The 18,086-nt window shown below is 40.9% G+C and overlaps 1 protein-coding gene across 3 annotated transcripts in view; it reads right to left on the bottom strand.

Moving 5' to 3' along the window:
* itsn2b (intersectin 2b) overlaps positions 1-18,086 on the bottom strand; it is a 42,534-nt gene that overhangs the window by 21,166 nt on the left and 3,282 nt on the right. Inside the window, exons 2-18 of one of the 3 annotated variants that reach the window (XM_034224266.1) lie at positions 13,363-13,438; positions 12,195-12,287; positions 11,830-11,893; positions 11,469-11,656; positions 10,663-10,902; positions 9,839-9,932; positions 9,561-9,697; positions 8,389-8,452; positions 7,568-7,705; positions 6,580-6,668; positions 6,115-6,135; positions 5,669-5,931; positions 5,412-5,561; positions 5,178-5,318; positions 2,869-2,956; positions 2,392-2,531; positions 1,295-1,476 (exon numbers count right to left, since the gene is read on the bottom strand). In XM_034224266.1, coding sequence (XP_034080157.1) covers positions 1,295-1,476; positions 2,392-2,531; positions 2,869-2,956; positions 5,178-5,318; positions 5,412-5,561; positions 5,669-5,931; positions 6,115-6,135; positions 6,580-6,668; positions 7,568-7,705; positions 8,389-8,452; positions 9,561-9,697; positions 9,839-9,932; positions 10,663-10,902; positions 11,469-11,656; positions 11,830-11,893; positions 12,195-12,287; positions 13,363-13,369 — 2,099 coding nt within the window. In that variant the 5' untranslated portion in view covers positions 13,370-13,438. Of the gene's footprint in view, positions 1-1,294; positions 1,477-2,391; positions 2,532-2,868; positions 2,957-5,177; positions 5,319-5,411; positions 5,562-5,668; positions 5,932-6,114; positions 6,136-6,579; positions 6,669-7,567; positions 7,706-8,388; positions 8,453-9,560; positions 9,698-9,838; positions 9,933-10,662; positions 10,903-11,468; positions 11,657-11,829; positions 11,894-12,194; positions 12,288-13,362; positions 13,506-18,086 lie in introns of all 3 variants that reach the window. The other 2 variants (XM_034224267.1, XM_034224268.1) reach the window with 2 other exon arrangements.

The following is an 18,086-nucleotide window of genomic DNA, read 5'->3' on the forward strand; positions in this document are numbered from 1 at the left end:
AGATCGGCATGAAGGTGTTCTTTTCCCCATAATGACCAAGTCGCTGCACATTATCCCGCTTATTACATGGCCACATTCTCAACAAAGTAACGACATGACTCCCAATATTAATTGAAATGCTTTTGTGGATTTAGAAAATGATTTTATTGATTTAAAAAATAGTTGTATTGATTTAAATTGACATGCATCCGCTAAGAAAAATCGTCCGTTGTTACTGATTGAACTAACGTAGCAACGTCAGGAACTGCTTCGATGGCGTTTTTGAGGAGCTTTTTGATTACAGATTTGAAAACATCGTTGCTTGCTTTAAAAGTAGCACAATTCATTATGTCAAACCGTGGAAAGTATCTAGATATCCCTGCCCTAATGGCTGCCAAAGTAACTGGCAACTGAATATGTGTCGCCGTCTGATGTCTATGTCTTGACCGCTGCGTAAAAAGGAGGGTTTCTGCCCGTTACTTCTCCGCTGTTTTCTTGTCGCTCTTGTCTTGTCAGTTAGTAAAGTCAGCCAAAATGTAAACAGTTAAATCGACCGGACTTCTTTGTGCAGATGTGAGCGTCCTTAACAACGGTCAATAAATCCTTGACAGCGGTCTGTCTGTTCTGGATTAACAACGTGTCACGTGTTCTGAATTGACCAATCAGAATCGAGTATTCAACAAAGCCATGTAATAATGTTTTTTAACGGACGTTGTCTGATTATATAATCATATGCGCGGGCAGCTAGTGTCTGTTGATCTCCAGACTAACAGCAGCATGAGAATAACCTGCCGAAAGCGCCGATGATCCATGGCGGAGGCTCCGCTAGAAATTGCAGGGATTTGTGTTTTTGACCAATGGTTGAACAGCATTTCCGAGCATATGACTTGTGTTTAAAGTTTATAGTCCGTTTAGTTTTGCCAGTGTGAACGCAAACCGAACCTTCTGAAAAATGAAACAATGTAACAAACTGTGGTCTGGTGCGCACCTGAGAGCGGACTATTAGGTGTGAACGCACCCAAGACGACATTAGTTGCATTGAACTGATCTTTTTAATAAGTTGTACTTACAATTTAGTGAGAAACATGGGCTTGTGCTTCACTGAGGATCTTTGTCATTCTGACAGGGAGGCACCTGCAGTTATTACACTTCGTGTTTTGTACCCCCTGCAGTACTGCAACGTACCCCTAGGGGTCTGCGTACCCCCGTTTGAGAACCACTGCTCTACAGTACATTGATAAATCATAATTCTGCTTGAACATGACACATTGCAATGTAAAATAAACAATAATACATCTATGTAAAAGCAAAGTACCTCTGAGCTTCCTCCTCCTCCCTCCGCCTTCTTTCCTCCTCCTGTTGTTTATTCTCTTCTTCTCTCCTCTTCCTCGCCTCGTCCTCTTCCTTCCTTCGACTCAGTTCACGCCGTTTGTCCTCTTTGACGCTCCGTAGCTTCTCAAGTGCTGCCTGCTGTTTTTTCTGGCTGTCTCTCAGTTCCTGCCACACAAAACACCTTTACTAGAAGAGTGAAGGATTGTTTGACTGAATGAAATACTAAGCTGACTAGATGGACATACTGTAAGGGGCGAAGGACTGGAGAAACACAGCATGCACAAACACATACCAATCACATATAAACTGTAAGGGCCTAAACATTAAGATATTGTAGTAGAAAGAGAGTCGAATGAAAAAATAGATATCGAAAGAGCTAAAACAGCACAGACACAAGATGTCAGAGTTATGGAGATTAGTAAGCAATACATATTAGCAGGCGTAGGAAATAGAGATGAAAATATGAGAAGAGCAAAGAGACATAAAGAGAAACCTTTAGTAGGTAGAAGAGGTTACGGAGGCAGGCCAGCAGACAGAAGACAGCCTGAAGCATAGAGTCCTCATCACCCACATACTGTCATGTTAGGAATAAAGGATAAGAGACGAGTGAGGGGGAAGAGAGAGGCATCCAGCAAGGGGATAAAAGGAAATAAAAAGAGAATAAGTGGGAGGAATAAGAATAAGGTAAGACAACAGATAACAGAGTGATTCAATTAGTATCAGAAGGTCAGCACAAAAGTAATGATGGTTACAATGGGCGAGTAGTGAGTAATATTGGTGGCATGGCACACAACAAATGTTACAAATGTATTCACTTTTTAAAGCATATATCTTACATATAAAAGTGGTATAAAATGAGGCAAACAAGATATAAAGATGTGGTGATTTTAGTTTATCAGGAAAACAGCCAGTTCTGAGTTAAAGCTTCACTTAGTTAGAAAACACTGTTTCCTGTCGCTTCGATATAATAAAGAGCCTGCACATGTCCAGAGTGAAAAAGAACAACCTGTACAGTACCAGCAAAGAAGACTATTAATGAGGACATTCAGATACATTTGTATTAATCAGTCGATTCTGTACCTGCATGTCTTTGTTGTACTGGTCCATCTCAGACAGTTTGGCAGCCGTCTCTTTCTCCAGAACTCCAAGCTGCTCTCGCATTTTCAAACACATCCCTTTTTTCTCCATAATACCCCCAGTCAGCACTGATACGGTCGATGCTACAAACAGATGAAATACACTTAAGCATGTTGTGTATGTACTGTATATCTGTATCTATATTTAATTATATAGTTCTTATATTCTTCACGACCTTTCCATATATTAGTAATACTTCAATGCTTTTTAGTGCATATGTACTTTCATTTTTAAAGTGGTTTGATACATTTACTTATATGTGTGCATATTATGTATTCATATTTGCAATATACTGTATCCTGATTTTATTAGATATAAAATATAGCTGGCCATTGTGCCTTTCAGTGTGTTGTGTTCTTTTATCAAACATGTGTCCATAGTTCTGCTGTAATGTCATTTCATCCATCAATCAATACTAACCAGGCAGGTTGTTCAAGGACATGTTTCTGAGTTTCTCAGTCAGTCTCCTCTGCTCTGGATTCAGCTGGGACAACTTCCTCTGGAACTCCTGAACAAGAGGAAATGCATCATCGCAACAAGAAATGCGTCATGGGAGGAAAATATTTGGGAAAGCATTGATGTATTCTCACTTTCTGAAGCAATGAACAAAGCAAATTACAGAGAACTGAGTGAAGACAACTTTCTTGTTTTCTCTTATCATTATGAGGTACATACATTGCCATTGCACAATGTCATGGCAGTAGGATAATGACACCATCAGTGTTTAGATTGGTTTCCTATAGAGAGGCGAAGTCCCTCCCTTTCCGGGGGAGCTCCATGGGACCTTATTTCGGAAAAATTATGTATTGAAGTCAATGGCGAGAGAAAGATTATCTTTCGATTCAGTTTGAATTGTGCAACGAATTACACATATGATGTTTGTCAATTTAAAAGATAATTTTGCAAGTCAAAGAAATTAAAATGTGTCGTAAAACTGTGAAGTAACACTTTTTTGTGTGTGAAACTGCTCAATGAACTAAATCTCCCGTCTCGCACCACACACCAAGACGGCCGTCACGTTGGCTCATTTAACTTCTTTCTTTCAGAATGAGGCAAAAGGTATTAAAAGAGGTGAAAATCACTTCAAGTCTGGGCACGTTGAGAGCTGTACATACACAAGGGGAGTTAGTCGGTTCCATAAGATCCAGCATTGTAGTCTTTCTAGTTGCGTATTTTTCATAGTCTTATATTTCAACAGTTTTACGACAAACTGTGACTTTTTTGACATGGAAAGGATTTTTTAAGATTGACAAACATCATATGTGTAATTCTTGGCACAATTCAAACAGGATCGAAAGATATGTTTTCTCTCTCCATTGACTTCAATACATAATAGAGGCTTCTCAATACTCAAATTTCCCCTCCTCGACTCCTCGGTCCTCCGGTAGTGACCCGGAAATGAATTTCAGCGCGCCATTTTGAAGGACATCTCATTTCTCTAAATGCACACCGAGGACCGAGGATCGAGCGTCGAGGAGGCTCTCTGGAGGAGCTCTAACCGAGGATACACTGATGGTTCCTCCACGGATGCATTTCCGGGAACGGTGGAGGCGTGACGCACGGCCGTACTTATCTCAGCCAATGACAGCTATGCATGCATCCCCTGGATATTATTTTAGAAACTGCTTTCATCGCGTCGAGATGTTTCCAGAGAGAACAGCTGTAAGGTCCGTGCAGAAAGCAGAGCAGTGTGTATAATATATATCACTCAGTATAACAGGCCTACTCTCTTTATTTGCTTTAGTTTAGTCTACAAACAAAGAGTCAATATTTTTCTAAGACCATTTAGTGCTTCACATAATAAAATACACAACGGCTTATGCTTTAGGAGCTGTAGGTGTGTGTGGTACAGTGTGTATGTGTGTGTGTGGTACAGTGTGTAGGTGTGTGTTGTACAGTGCGTAAATGCGGCGGACAGACGGGTCTCAGTTGGTTTGGTGTCCTCTGCTTACTTTTAATAGGCCTACTTGTAAATACAACTTTTGGCCCGTAATTTCAATTCCCCATTTCAGCGACCAGAGAGAGGGGGGAGATATATCCAGTCTCTGATTGTGTTACGTTATTATGAGAGTACTCTCATACTTTAACTTGTATATATTTATATAAATATATTTGTGTGTGTGTGTCCGCATCTGTAGCCTGTTATTGTCTCATTATACCGCACTCTCAATGAATTCAAAGTAAATATGTGGGGGAACAATGTTCAGCTGATCTAACAGAGATACAGCGCTATGACAAAACACTCGACAGCTGATGCAGCTGTTGCCACGTAATAATGAACGGACGTCTCTTTAAAATGACCGCTCAGAGGAGAGGAGTTCTCATTTCTTTAAACGTCTGCCGATTCCCCTCCTCGGTCCTCCGCTCGCATCTCCTGTGGGCGGGTCTAAGTCTCGAGGAGGGGAACCGAGGAGGGGAGTCGAGGAGGGGAAATTTGAGTATTGAGAAGCCTCTAATGTTTCCGAAATAAGGTCCCATGTGTTGGAAGTAGATGGGCGGGACTTCGCCTCTCTATAAGCCACGCTTTCACTATGCAATTCTGTCTGCCACAGAGTTAAAACTCCCAGGAAAATTAAGGCTCTATTTTCAGCTTTGTTGTGGAAGTTGTGAAAAACTAAATGTAAAGGAGAGGATAGTAGCCCCTCCTGTTGGCTGAAGACCGGCGGACTGCGATACCTGAGCAGCATTATAAATTAATTAAAATACTATATACTTGAACACACACACACCTCCAACTGTTTCTGCAGCATGCTAATGTCCTGCTGGCGTGTCTCTTTCCTCTGATTGGTCAGATCCAGCTCTGTCTTCTGAAGCTTCTTTTTGTTGTGAAAGTCACGCAGCCGGTCTGAGATCTGACGATGTTTGTTGCCCTGTGGTAGTGACGGAGAGGATGACAGAAACATTACAAACTATCTCTCGTGTGTTCTTGTAGGCAACAACTGTATGACTACAGCCTGTCTCACCACAGCCTCCAGCTCCATCTCAAGACTCTTTTTCTTAGCTCTCAGTCTGATGATATCATCCCTCTCCTGCTCCTTCTTTATCTTGAGCTCTCCTCTCTGCCTCCTCTCCCATTCCTCCTTCCTCTGGCGCTCGAGCTCCCGCTGTGCAGCCTGGATTGAACCCACACAGGACACTGAAGTGTAAATAGACAACTCTGTGCTGCTAGAAAAGAGGAAGCATTAATGCAAAGATTCATTCTTGTGAATACAACTGTCACCTCCTTTCTTTCGATCTCTCTCTGTCGCTCTTCCTCTTTCTGCCTCTCCAGCTCCCTCTGCCTCTCCAGCCTCCTCTCCTCCTCTTTCTTCCTCCTCTCCTCGGCCTCCTGAGCCTCCCTCTCCCTCATCTCTCGCTCCTCTCTCTCCTTCTGAGCATGACGCTCCCTCTCCCTCCTCTCCGCCTCCAGCAGCATCTGACGTCTTTTCTCCAGTTCTGCGTTCCCTCGCTCCAGGTTGGCTTTGAATTTATCCTCGAACGACACTGAATAAAGACAAATAAAATGTTTTAAAAAGTGAGTGTTGGGGTACTTTTCATGATGATTGGGAGTAAGCAGTCGAAAGAAAAACAAAACAAGATTATGACATTGTTATTGGAAGGGATTTTAGAATAGCATAAAGCAGGTGTGTGTCCTTCACCCCTCTCAAACAAAGAGTTTAATCTCACCAACTTCTCCCTCCAGGCTCCCTTAAAGAACGGGTTAAAGATAACAAAAGCAGGGATTTATGAAACATCTATTTATTATTTTTATTATAATAATTATTCTGAAGATACTCAAGTTCAAAATGAGAACAAACTTTTCTACAGTTGTCAATTTCTTTGCTAAGATAAAAGCCAAAAGGCTGCCTGCCAGTTAACGCGAATGCCTTTTGCTTCTAGAGCAGTTTCTGAGCATTTGCAGTCTCTTCTGACCGATGGAGAGGAGTGAGGAATCAGTGGTAGATGGGGGGATCCAACAGTGAACATCATTGTTGTTAATCATTGCAACCAAGAGAGGTCCTTGAGCAAACAGTAATACACGTGCAAGACAAATATTAGGTTTAGTAATATGCAAGATAAGACAGACAGGTACTAACACACATCAAATATCAGTGTGTTTGGTCGGTGTTGGTGGTGTGTGTGTGTGCTTACTGTTAGGTCTATTTTTTTGTGGAGGCTCTATGTCAAAGTCATCAGTCAGCGATGCATAGGGAGAAGAGCTGGATCCATTCACTGCTCCCCTGGAACACAACAACAACATCAAATCTTTAATAAATACACACATCAATGTAGGCCATGTTTAATTCACTTTAGTGCTGAAAATCTACTACACAGGGTATTTGTAATGTGTTTTAAAGGAGACATGTCATGCTATTCCGGTTATTACCTGTCCCCTTGTGTGTTATGAAGGTTTTTATGCATGTAAACGGTCTGCAGAGTCAAAAACCCTCAAAGTACACCCTGTAGCGAGTAAAACTCTAACACAGAAAATACCTCCCCAAAACGCCTCAGAGATTTCTCATGTTCTTCCTGGGCATTGTGACGTCTGAATACCCAGTAGCCATGACCAAAGCTATGACCAGGCTGATTGGTCCAAATTAACCAATCCACGGACTTCCTCACACACACAGTGCAGGCAGCTCTGCTGATTTCTCCTCCCTGGCTGCAGGCTGATAACAGACAGTTGGGATCGCGGCAAAATTCTCTCTGCAGACCCATTCTCACAGCGTTTATCAACCTTTTTCTTACTCAATATCAAGCCACACTTATTGTTTTTACTTCGGCTGTGAGTTTGTGTGTGCTCAGGATGAGTTTGGCTGTGTTTCGCTGTGTATCGCTAAACAAGGAAACAACACCTCCACGGAGCTTAGCGCGATTCACAACGTCCCGACCAATCAGAGCACACTGTGCTCACAGGGAGGGTGGGGGCTGGAGCTATTGGAGCTACAATGAGCCGTTAAAGGCAGAGAGTGAAATTCAGTGAATACACATAGTTTACAGAGATGCTGTTTGAGAAACCAATGTGAGTTTGGAAAATTGCACAATATAAATCTATTCTAGTAGACCTCAACAATGGAATTATGATCAGTGGAAATGGCCATGACATGTCTCCTTTAAAAATGGTGCCATACAATAATACCTTTGTGAGGGTGGGACCAGTTCAGTGGGCAGTGTTAGCGGCAGTGGTTGTCCATACTTTGCCATGTCCACGAGATGCATTGCCAGAATGAACTCCTCCGCTTTCAGCTTACCGTCCTTATCCACATCCGCTAAAGTCCTGCAGGAGGGTTGCAGATAGGAGGTTTAAGGTTTATACATGAATCAATATCTTTCAAGTGTATCGTAAAATTGGAGCTTCAAACTGGATAAAAGGTTTATTTACGACAGCCTGTCTCTGATAGAGAACAATGCTGATGACTAACTCCATCTCGACTGCGGATGGAAATGAGCTCCAAGCTAAAATCCGGCATATTTACAGTTGACGCATTTTTTTGTTTTAAGTGTTCATTAAATGTGCATTGTCCCTGCCAAATAAACGATAAACTTACTTAAACAAGTCATAACTTAAAAATAAAGATTTCTCTAGGTTTCAAAATATCTTGAAACATTTGTGATAATGTACGTATACCAACAACATAACATAGGTCTAGCTGTTTAAGACACATATTTATTTGACCTTTAAGGTTGGCAACTTAACTTCTCATCTACTTATGGCTTCACTCTATATATACTCTATATATATCTCATGATTATTTGCATACAGAACAGATTTGGAGAGTAAAAGTACAATATTACATTTACAATTAAAACAATACAATTCTACAAGAAAATATGTTTTTTCTGATTCTTACTGGTAATTGATACGATGGCAATCTACTACTTGTTAACGTATATGTCATTAACAGAAATGGCCTATTGTCAAACCAGCTACAAGCGCACACACACACACTTTTTTCTCACCAGATGGAAGCCAGCTGTATCTGAGTCAGCATCGTGGTCGCCATGGCACCCCTCACCTGTTGACCTGGCAACAAGATTGACAAATGTCAGAACATGTACAAGCAGTATAATGTATATAAAGCAGAGCTGTGTGGGTGTGATGAGGAAAGGAAAAGTAAGGAGAGTGTCCTGTACAGTGTGTGCCCATTCATTGAATCATTCAACTTAAATGTGGCTAGATCACAGTCGGATTCAAGACTGACTCCAGGTTCCTTTTGATTATTAAACATATATGTGAAAAGGTGGACGTTGAAATAGGAAAAACTAGAAACCTTTTTACCCTTATTCAATCACCTACATTTAGAGATGATAATCAAAGGGCTGTGATTTTTTTAGGTACAGGTTATGGTGATTCCAGAGGGCCAGGTCACCCCAACATTTTAAACAACATATTTTTGCTCTCACCAAATGTGGAGCAGAGAAAGTAGAGTGCATCTAGTTCTATTATATTCAAGTAAAATCAAAGAGCTATCTTCAACACTCGCAACTCACACCAAACCAATCTACATTACATTGCACAACAGGAAAATATGTATATGTATGTATTTTTAGGATTTTGGCTGCCTTATAACTGTATAGATTATACCGTAACAGACAAACTGTTTGTTAAAGTGAGCTCTAAAAGCAGTTTAAAGACATTCATGTCTTTTTTGTAATACGTTACATTGCACATAATATGCAAAGTCACACTGTGAGGAAATCATCTGCTAGTACGGCTGAAGTAAGTGAGAGCATGTGCACAATTGTTGTTTGACTGTATCGAGGATATTTCAAAAGAACTGGTCCTGCAAGGCTTGCTGTAACAGAACGAGAAAGCAAATATATTTGGCTGTGTGTGTGTGTGTGTGTGTGTGTGTGTGTGTGTGTGTGTGTGTGTGTGTGTGTGTGTGTGTGTGTGTGTGTGTGTGTGGAGAAACTGCCCCTGTGTCTGAACACACCCACAGCTGACAGACCCAGCCTCCACTTCCTGAGAGTTAGCTAAGGCTTGACTCACTCAGAAAGAAAGAGGGAGGCCACAGTTATAGATCATGAGTGACTGTTGTCAGGAACATCAACGCCTGCATTCCAGCATACTGTGGTTATGTATGACCCACACACTGTTCACATACATAATATACAGACAGGGTTCTTACCAATGAGATATCCTATCATCTGCTTATCCAAGCTGTTAAACTGCTGTCTGTATTTGAGTCTGGAGGCGTGAGGCACAGCCCAGTCGCTGGGAACAGGACCCATGGGGGACATCACAGAGGGGGACGAGGAGGCAGAGCTGGAAGACAAACAGAGGCAACACAAAAACACAAGCTGAGTGACCCAAACTACTGAAGAACCAGTGTGATTTTACACTTCAAAGAGACTGACAAGATGATGATTGAGCAAAAGTTAAATTGCTAAGTGGTGTGTTTGTTACCTGTTAGATCCTAGGTCCAGCAGCGGTGAGCCCGTGTTTAAACCAGAAGAGAGTCCAAGCGGAGATGAGTAGGGGGACGCAGAGCGAGGTAAGCCTAATAACAGAAAGCACACATCCATTACATAAGTATCCGAATCATTATGACATTTTACTACAGTCATTAACCACAACCATAAAATCATTTATTTTTACAATTTCAGAAAGGAAGGAAGGGGAGGGGAGTCATACAGTGGGTCAGTTATATACTGTCTAGCAAAGCTTGCCAAGGACAGAGAGGCCATTTGTAGGGAGACTGAGAGAACTGACTTGGCCAGGACTCAACCCTTTACCTACTTCCCCCCTCAGAAATATATCATCATCTGCAGTGCATTGCAAAGAAATCATCAACTTGAAAGTGATAATCAAAATGAATGTTTTCAATTTAGAGAGACAGTAAATCTAAAAGTATTCCAACCCTATCAACGCACAGAAGTAAGGGTGCATGTACTTATGGATTAGAATCTCGTGCTCACTCATTGGTGGGTGTATTTCAATAAAAAGAAAATAGTTTGTAGATGAAACTGCCGACAAGGTCTGCAGATTGTCTTAAGTGGTTTTACATTTCTGTTAAGAGATGTTGTCGCATTTTCATATGCATTTGTATTAGCCCTTTGAGCTCTACAAGTTCAGTGCCATTTCAAAACAATCCAGATTGATAAAAAAAACACAACAGGGAAAAGGGACACATATGTATTTTGGGTTGAACTGATAACCCAGTGACAAACAATACTACAGCATCGGAAAAAAGGGGAGCGGATGAATGAAAGATAGAATTAAATGTGTACCAGCAGCCATGGCTCCAGATGGGATTGGTTGCAGAAATCCCATGGTGCCGTTTCCCATGGTGGGAATCAGGGGCCTGGAGGAGGAGGGGGCTATTAAAGGGCTCAGGCCTGTTGCCGTAGGAACCAATGGGGCGAGGCCTGTCATTGGTGTCAAGTGTGAGAGTCCAGGAGTTGCCATGGAGATAGGGGTCAACATGGCAAGGTTTGTCCCGGGCATCATGTTGGACCCAGAAGCCATTCCTATAACACACAAAAGTAAACCAGTCAGAACCAGAGCAGACATAATGCACACGGAGATCATTCAGACACTTAAAGTTAACAAATATCAAAACCTGCAAATTAGTTTATTTAGTTTTGCATAAATTACATTTTTTATTCTAATCGAGAGTTGCAATGGTTTGTCAACTAGTCAAGTACTCAATCGACAATAATTGTCGACAATTTTGATATTAATATCTATTGTTCAAAGAAATATTCAAAAGTGGCAAAAGGTGTTATATATGCAGATGATTTTTGATTTAAAATGTGCTAATTTTCACACATTTCAAAATCTGATCATACACACCTCTTTAAAAACCTTCAGAATAAATATAGGAATGAAACTGGTTGTGTTTAAATGTTTAAGTATGTCAATGAGGAAATATCTAATGATGTTTTTCATCGGGTGTTAATCGATAATGAAAATACGTTAGTTGCATCCCTAAACTACCCGTTTCTTTCTGAGTTTAAGGGTGTGAATTTTGAAGAAAATGCATGTTAATTTCCTTTGCTAACTAACGTCACAGTATATGATAAAAACACTGTACCATAGGCTGAGTTGGACAGGACTGAGGTGCGGTGGTTGAGGGTGGGGGCGGGCACTGGAGGCTGCTTCATGATGATTGGCAGAGCTGAGGGGAGCTGTGTGCCCTGGAGTCTAAGCTTTATGAGCTTCATGGCGATGGAAAACTCCAACCTGTCCATCTTCCCATCTTTATTCATGTCAGCCAGAGCCCTGAGAGTCAGGACAAACAAAGAGTCATCACAGTGTAATTGTTCTGCTTCAAGTGAAAACTTCCAGAGAACCCGTGGCTGAGTGTGTGTGTGTGTGTGTGTGTGTGTGTGTGTGTGTGTGTGTGTGTGTGTGTGTGTGTGTGTGTGTGTGTGTGTGTGTGTGTTTTTTCTAACCATATTTGAGCCAGAACTGAAGCAGGCAGCCCTGATTGGAGTAAAAACTTCCGGGCTTGCTCCCCTATAGGAAGAGACAGAGAATCAAATAACATTTAGAATTTCCAACATACATCGTTTTTCTGTACCTGCACATGTATGTCTTTGCCTGATCACCTGAGCAAGTCAACACCATTTCATTGTATGTAGCAACCTACAGTATATAAACACACATAACTGTGTATTATTGTAATATATGAAAATGTATGTGCTTTATAATGGTGTAGTCTTGGTAAAACAGCATCACGAAATGTCCTGTCAGGGAAATCTCTGTAAGCGTGACGCAGCACCAGTCTGGGAAATAATGTGTGTGTTAGTGTGTGTACCTGAGACAAAGCCCATTGATGGGGAGAGGGTGTCAAACTTCTGATCATGTTTGAGCCTCTCCTCAGGAGAGATCGCCCATACACTTGGACCACCTAGAGAGAAAAACAACACATTTAAAGCATGAAGAAGAAAACAACATTTAACCCTCGTCAGAGATGCACTGGTCAAAACTGTCCGGTTTTTAGGTGTTTGTCAATGATCCATTATTCTCATATTAAAAAAATGTTGCTGGTCAAATGTAAATGCATGGCAGTTTACGTCAGAGCCAAACGCAAACCATGTCTTTGGTGTGGAAGTTCTTTAGTTGGAGTGATGAAGACACAAGCAGATTTGTAAAACCTGCAGACTTGTCATTTGCTGCAGTTTTGGAGACAGTGCAAGTTATTTGTCAATGTTTTATTTCATTTAAAAAATAAATAAATGGTAATATATTTTCCGGTTGTTACACAATTGTCTTTGTATGCTGTTAATTAAAGTTCTTCGAAACAAAATAGAAATTGGCAGCAAGGTTTAATAAAACTTGCAAAGAAGAACCAAAAACAGGCAGGTGCACAAACAGAGGAGCTGAAGCTCAAGGCCTGGCAGTTGGGAGTGAACTGATATTGACAAAGTGATAATGAAACACACGGTACCGTGCCACTTTGTGCAAGCAGGAGGGCAGAACAACACTTTCACGAGACAAAGTACACATCAGTGTTGACGCCACAGTTTGTCAGCTGACAGGAAATGTACAGTTCAGTTCATCATAACAAACAGACCACACACACACACACACACACACACACACACACACACACACACACACACACACACACACACACACACACACACACACACACACACACACACAACACACACACACCACACACACACACACACACACACACACACACACCACACACACACACACACACACACACACACACACACACACACACACACACACACACACACACACACACACCACACACACACACACACACACACACACACACACACACACACACACACACACACACACACACACACACACACACACACACACACACACACACACACACACCACACACACACACACACACACACACACACACACCACACACACACACACACACACACACACACACACACACACACACACACACACACACACACACACACACTTACCATTCATATTTGCAGGTGGCAGAGGCAGAGAGGGGGGGAAATCCTGACGGCGTCCTCAGCTACCGCTCGCAGCCATCTGCAAAACACACAGTCACAGCCCAATCATCAGTCAATACTGCAGCGAGGACAGGGCAGGGGTGTCACTGAGAGGGGCGAGAGAGGAGAGGCGGAGAGAGAGAGAGATTCTGGTCGGTCAGCAGAGTCAAACAGGGCTCCTCCTGTTTCCTCAGTCAGGAGCAGCTGGCCACATCCCAAAGCTTTTACACTACTGCTCCAAAACTACCCACATGGGCCGTGGTGGAGGCAAAAACACCAATACTATACAAGCTAGACTCATAAACACATATTAGAAAGCATGTATCCTTGCTATCAAGAGATGTTTACAACTCATTCAGTTCTACAGTATGTTTGCCCTGTGGTAGCCTGGTGTTCAGCAGACATCAGTAATGCATGCTGCTGCCCAGATTTTAAGGCTACATGGTTGTGTGGAGTAACAATTCAAAGTTATATTCATGTACTATGGGTTGCCTAAAAAAACAAAACATTTTGAAGACTTATTTTTTGTTGTCGTTTGTTCATGGTCAGCTATGTAATTGCAAATACAACACTATGATTCACAGCAGGTACAATGTTTACTATTTTATTTCGGTGTGTTAGCATGCTAATATTTGCTAATTTCCACTTTACACAATGTAAGCTTATGGAAATATTTTGAAGGCATTTGGTCATATACCTGATTTGTTTTAAGTGATATAGCCTTATTTTAATGCTATTTGATGTTGTCTGCATTTGTTGTTATAGCACCACTGACAATAGGTAAATAGTTTAACAAGGTTTAACAAAGCATAATCATAATAAAAAAGGGACAAATCTTTTCATACCTTATGATGGCACTAGTTGAAAAGTCAGAGGATTAACAAAGCTATTGTAACTTTTCCTGAAGACGGCATGAACGTGTGTAACAAATATCACCCCAACCCATCCAATAGTTGAGGGATCTCACCTAAAACGGCTCGGCCCATATTTCTTTGGAAATACATCCAGCAGTTGTTATATATATTTCAGTCTGAATCAAAGTGATGGACAGATAAACCCAATGACTTCACCATCAAAGCAACTCTGCAGTTTCATCTCAAACCTTCCTTCCTGTCACGACACCTTCCTCAAAGTACAGTTTGTTGCATCATGCTTTAAACCCACTCTTGTTGAGTCAAGCACATGCAAAGTGTGGGAAAGCAGCTCCTTCACATGAACGTGTTTGTTCAATGTAGTGGGAGGGCACACTTTTTCTGCAAGGTTCAAATGTGTACGTTTTAGGTGATAACTGACTATATTTATAAAAAGTGGAGTTCTCACTGTGTCGGTGATTCCATGTTTATCCATTTTTATTTGAAAATGGTAACTAAAATAAAGGTTTCTCAGAAGCCATGTGAGATGACAGTCTGATATGAGTACGGTATTGTCCGTCAAGTAATCATTTGACCACGTTTTTTGGAAGTGTGATTTTAAACATTGCCTGGGATGATCAGAGGGAACCCTGTGGTAGGTCTCAACATGGTTAATAGCTCGTGTTTCTGTTCTTGTATTATTCTGGGTTTGCCAGCATATGTACAGTAAAGGTCTCATATGTGACTGCAGCGCTGCTCCACCTGTTGAAATACCAACACAAATCTGCTTTTAGATCCAAAACTGTTTTCCCAATGGATGTGTGGACCTTTGCTTTGATAAAGGAGCTGATAACATAAGGCCCCATGTAAACTCTCAGCATAACGTTTTAAGACATTTATACAATAATAATATATGTATAATATGCAGTCTTACTTTGGATACGTTTTCCTTCGTATATGATTTTATTTTGCATTTGTGCATTTCGTTCTACTATGCACAATGACAATAAAGTTGAATCTAATCTATGTTACGTCACTGGTGTTATTATTAGTTATGTTATATTTTGTATTCATTTATTGTTCTATTGTTTTATTTTCTCTCATTTCGGAGCACTGTCTAGCACAAAATTACCTTCAGAAGGAGAAAAGTTGTATAAAACCTTATTCAAAGCTATTTTGTTTTCATGTATCTAAAGAGACACTCGATATAAGACCACCATCAGGTTCTGTAGCTTTTCATTCTCTACTGGCGTGCTGAACACCTGCTTCCTCCATGACTTTATCTCCCCATCAGCCAGTCAGACTCACATGATGTAGTCGGAGGAGGAGGAGGAGGAAGAGGAAAAGGAGGAAAGAAATTCCAATCCTTCTGCTCAACACTTCCTGCCCGGTAACCCACGGACACAAGCATTTCCCTGTCAGACGTCAGTTGACAGGAAGTGATCATGGATTTTGGCCAAAGACAGCTTTGATGTTCAAGAAAATGTGAACCAGAGTCAGAGCTTTGGTTAGAAAAGAGGCAGGGCAAGAACTACAGACTGACAAGTGATTTTTAAGGAAGCTAAATTACTGATTGGTGACTTGTCTGCTGATATGAGCTCATGAAAGAGAACATGAATGAGATAAAGGAAGAATGGGAGTGGAAGTGTGCTGTTTTTGTTAACATGATGTATGCTCTCACAAGGGCAGAAAACAGCATGGAGGCTAATCTACTGCCTGCCATCTGTCGCTCTCTCCTGTGTCAAGTCCTTCTGACTCCTGTGTTTCAACCTCACGTTTTTTGTCTTATTTCCCTTCACTCTGCCCTTGTTCTTCGTATGCAGTCTTTGTGAAATATTGGAGTACGCGTGTCTGTATAGAGACCTCTTTTTTAAGAATGTACACAGTAGAAAGTCATGTTTGAAGGAATACTAACACAGACACAACAAAACTGCATTGTTTCCATAGCATAAGAAAAGACAGGTGAACATGTAATTAAGTATGAATAAATCTAGCAGAGTATGTAGAATTGTGCAAGTCTTTAACTTAGTTAACAAAAAATGTTCTGGCCAATGACAATGGCTAACAACAATTATCTGCATAAGCCTGAACGGTCCAATTTTGTACGCACATCATAGAAACAAAAAATGCCCGATATCTCAGGTGTTGCACTGTTTTGAGTCTCTGATAATGTTTCAACAACTCTTTGTGTATATTACCCAACAAACTAACATGCCAATAACAGATGAGAGTGATAAGTCGACAGCATCAGCCATTCATTATAGGTCAGGCTCTAGTCATGGAGTTTAACCTCTGGTAATGCAACACTGTTGGAGTTATAATGAATAAATGAAAGATAGCAGTGGACTGTGGGCTTTCAGGTTTACTGTTTCCAGAGTGAGAGAGGAGTCTTTTCCTTAGTTTAGGCCTGCCTGAGCGACTGACCAACATTTGGCTGGCACAAGTGACTGCCTTCAGTAGTAGACTCAGCTTTGCAAACTTCATGCAAATCCTTTCTGAATAACAAAAGCTACGGGAATGCTGCGATGAAAGATGCACCGTTTTGATGTCAGCAGCATAGAAAAGGAGACAAATTGTTGTTTTTTTGCTATGGGTGATTCTGCATGTCAAGTATGTTGAGCAGTTTTTATGAGCTCAGAAAAAACAGTTCCTTATGGACATAAAGTCCTATCAATAATTATATATTGTCAACAAGAAGCAAAACTTCGATTTAAGCTCTAGCTACACCATTGTGTGAAGGAATAATATTGGAATAATTGGAAATGTTAGTGTAGCTTGGGAACATTTACTTAACGCCCCTTTATGGAAATGTTTTGGTAAGAGACATGCCAAATGTATTATTATTCAGCATTTACCCTGATAACAAGTTAGATAAAACAATATTTTAGTGTTTTAATGAATGTCCTGGTGGATCAACAAATCTGATTTAAAACGTGTTGTTAAAACACTGATAATAAAAAAAAACAATACACCCTCATGGATCACAGCATTACAGCTGGTGAAGTCTTCCAAACTTCCTAAAAGGTACATTCACCAATATTGCAGTTATAAGATCTATGTCAGAATAAGATTAAGATGGCACTATATGTGTAAACACATATTAGTGTCCACACAGTAGTCCCATTACTGTTGTCATGGTTGGATATGTAAATAGACATATGACTCAGATTGAATCTCAACCTGTAGATTACGTAATAACTCGTCCACAGACATGGAGAGGGGGAAGGGCGACAGTCAGGTGATGATCGGTATAGTGTGACCTCAATCTTTAGAAAAGAAATCCTCCCTGCAGGTTGAAAGGTCGCAAAACTCAATTTTCTATAGCACAGGTGGCTTATAGTACTCAAAAAGAGAGTGATATGTAATACACAACGTGTTGCCAGTGTCTGGTAACTTTCTATGAGGATTGCATTAAATTCAGTGCAGATCACTGCAGCATTATTACCTGTACACACAACAGGCATCCATGACAGGAGTAATAACAACTAGGGATACTTTAGTATTCCTTGGACTATTTTCAGACCAATTTGCATAAACTCATCTCAGCCGTCCGCCCTGCACTGCCGGTTGCTCGTAGCGTTAGTGCTCATCCTACAAACCTTCTGCTGCCTCCTCTTCAAAGACCACAAAAGGGTGTTTCATTTACAAAAAAGCAACAGTACAAAAAAGTTTCCTGTCAGAAAGATCATTATAACATAAATTAATGAGGCGAAGCAGTTAAAAAAAGCCTGGATTCACTAAACGTTACTCCTGCTCTAAGCATTGAACACTAATGCACGGCCGTTCGTTAAACCAATGCAAATGTACTAACTTCTTTCAGCCTACACATTTTCATTT

This window comes from Gymnodraco acuticeps, unplaced genomic scaffold (assembly GCF_902827175.1).
Source record: "Gymnodraco acuticeps unplaced genomic scaffold, fGymAcu1.1, whole genome shotgun sequence".
In the NCBI taxonomy this organism is placed as follows: Eukaryota; Metazoa; Chordata; class Actinopteri; order Perciformes; family Bathydraconidae; genus Gymnodraco; species Gymnodraco acuticeps.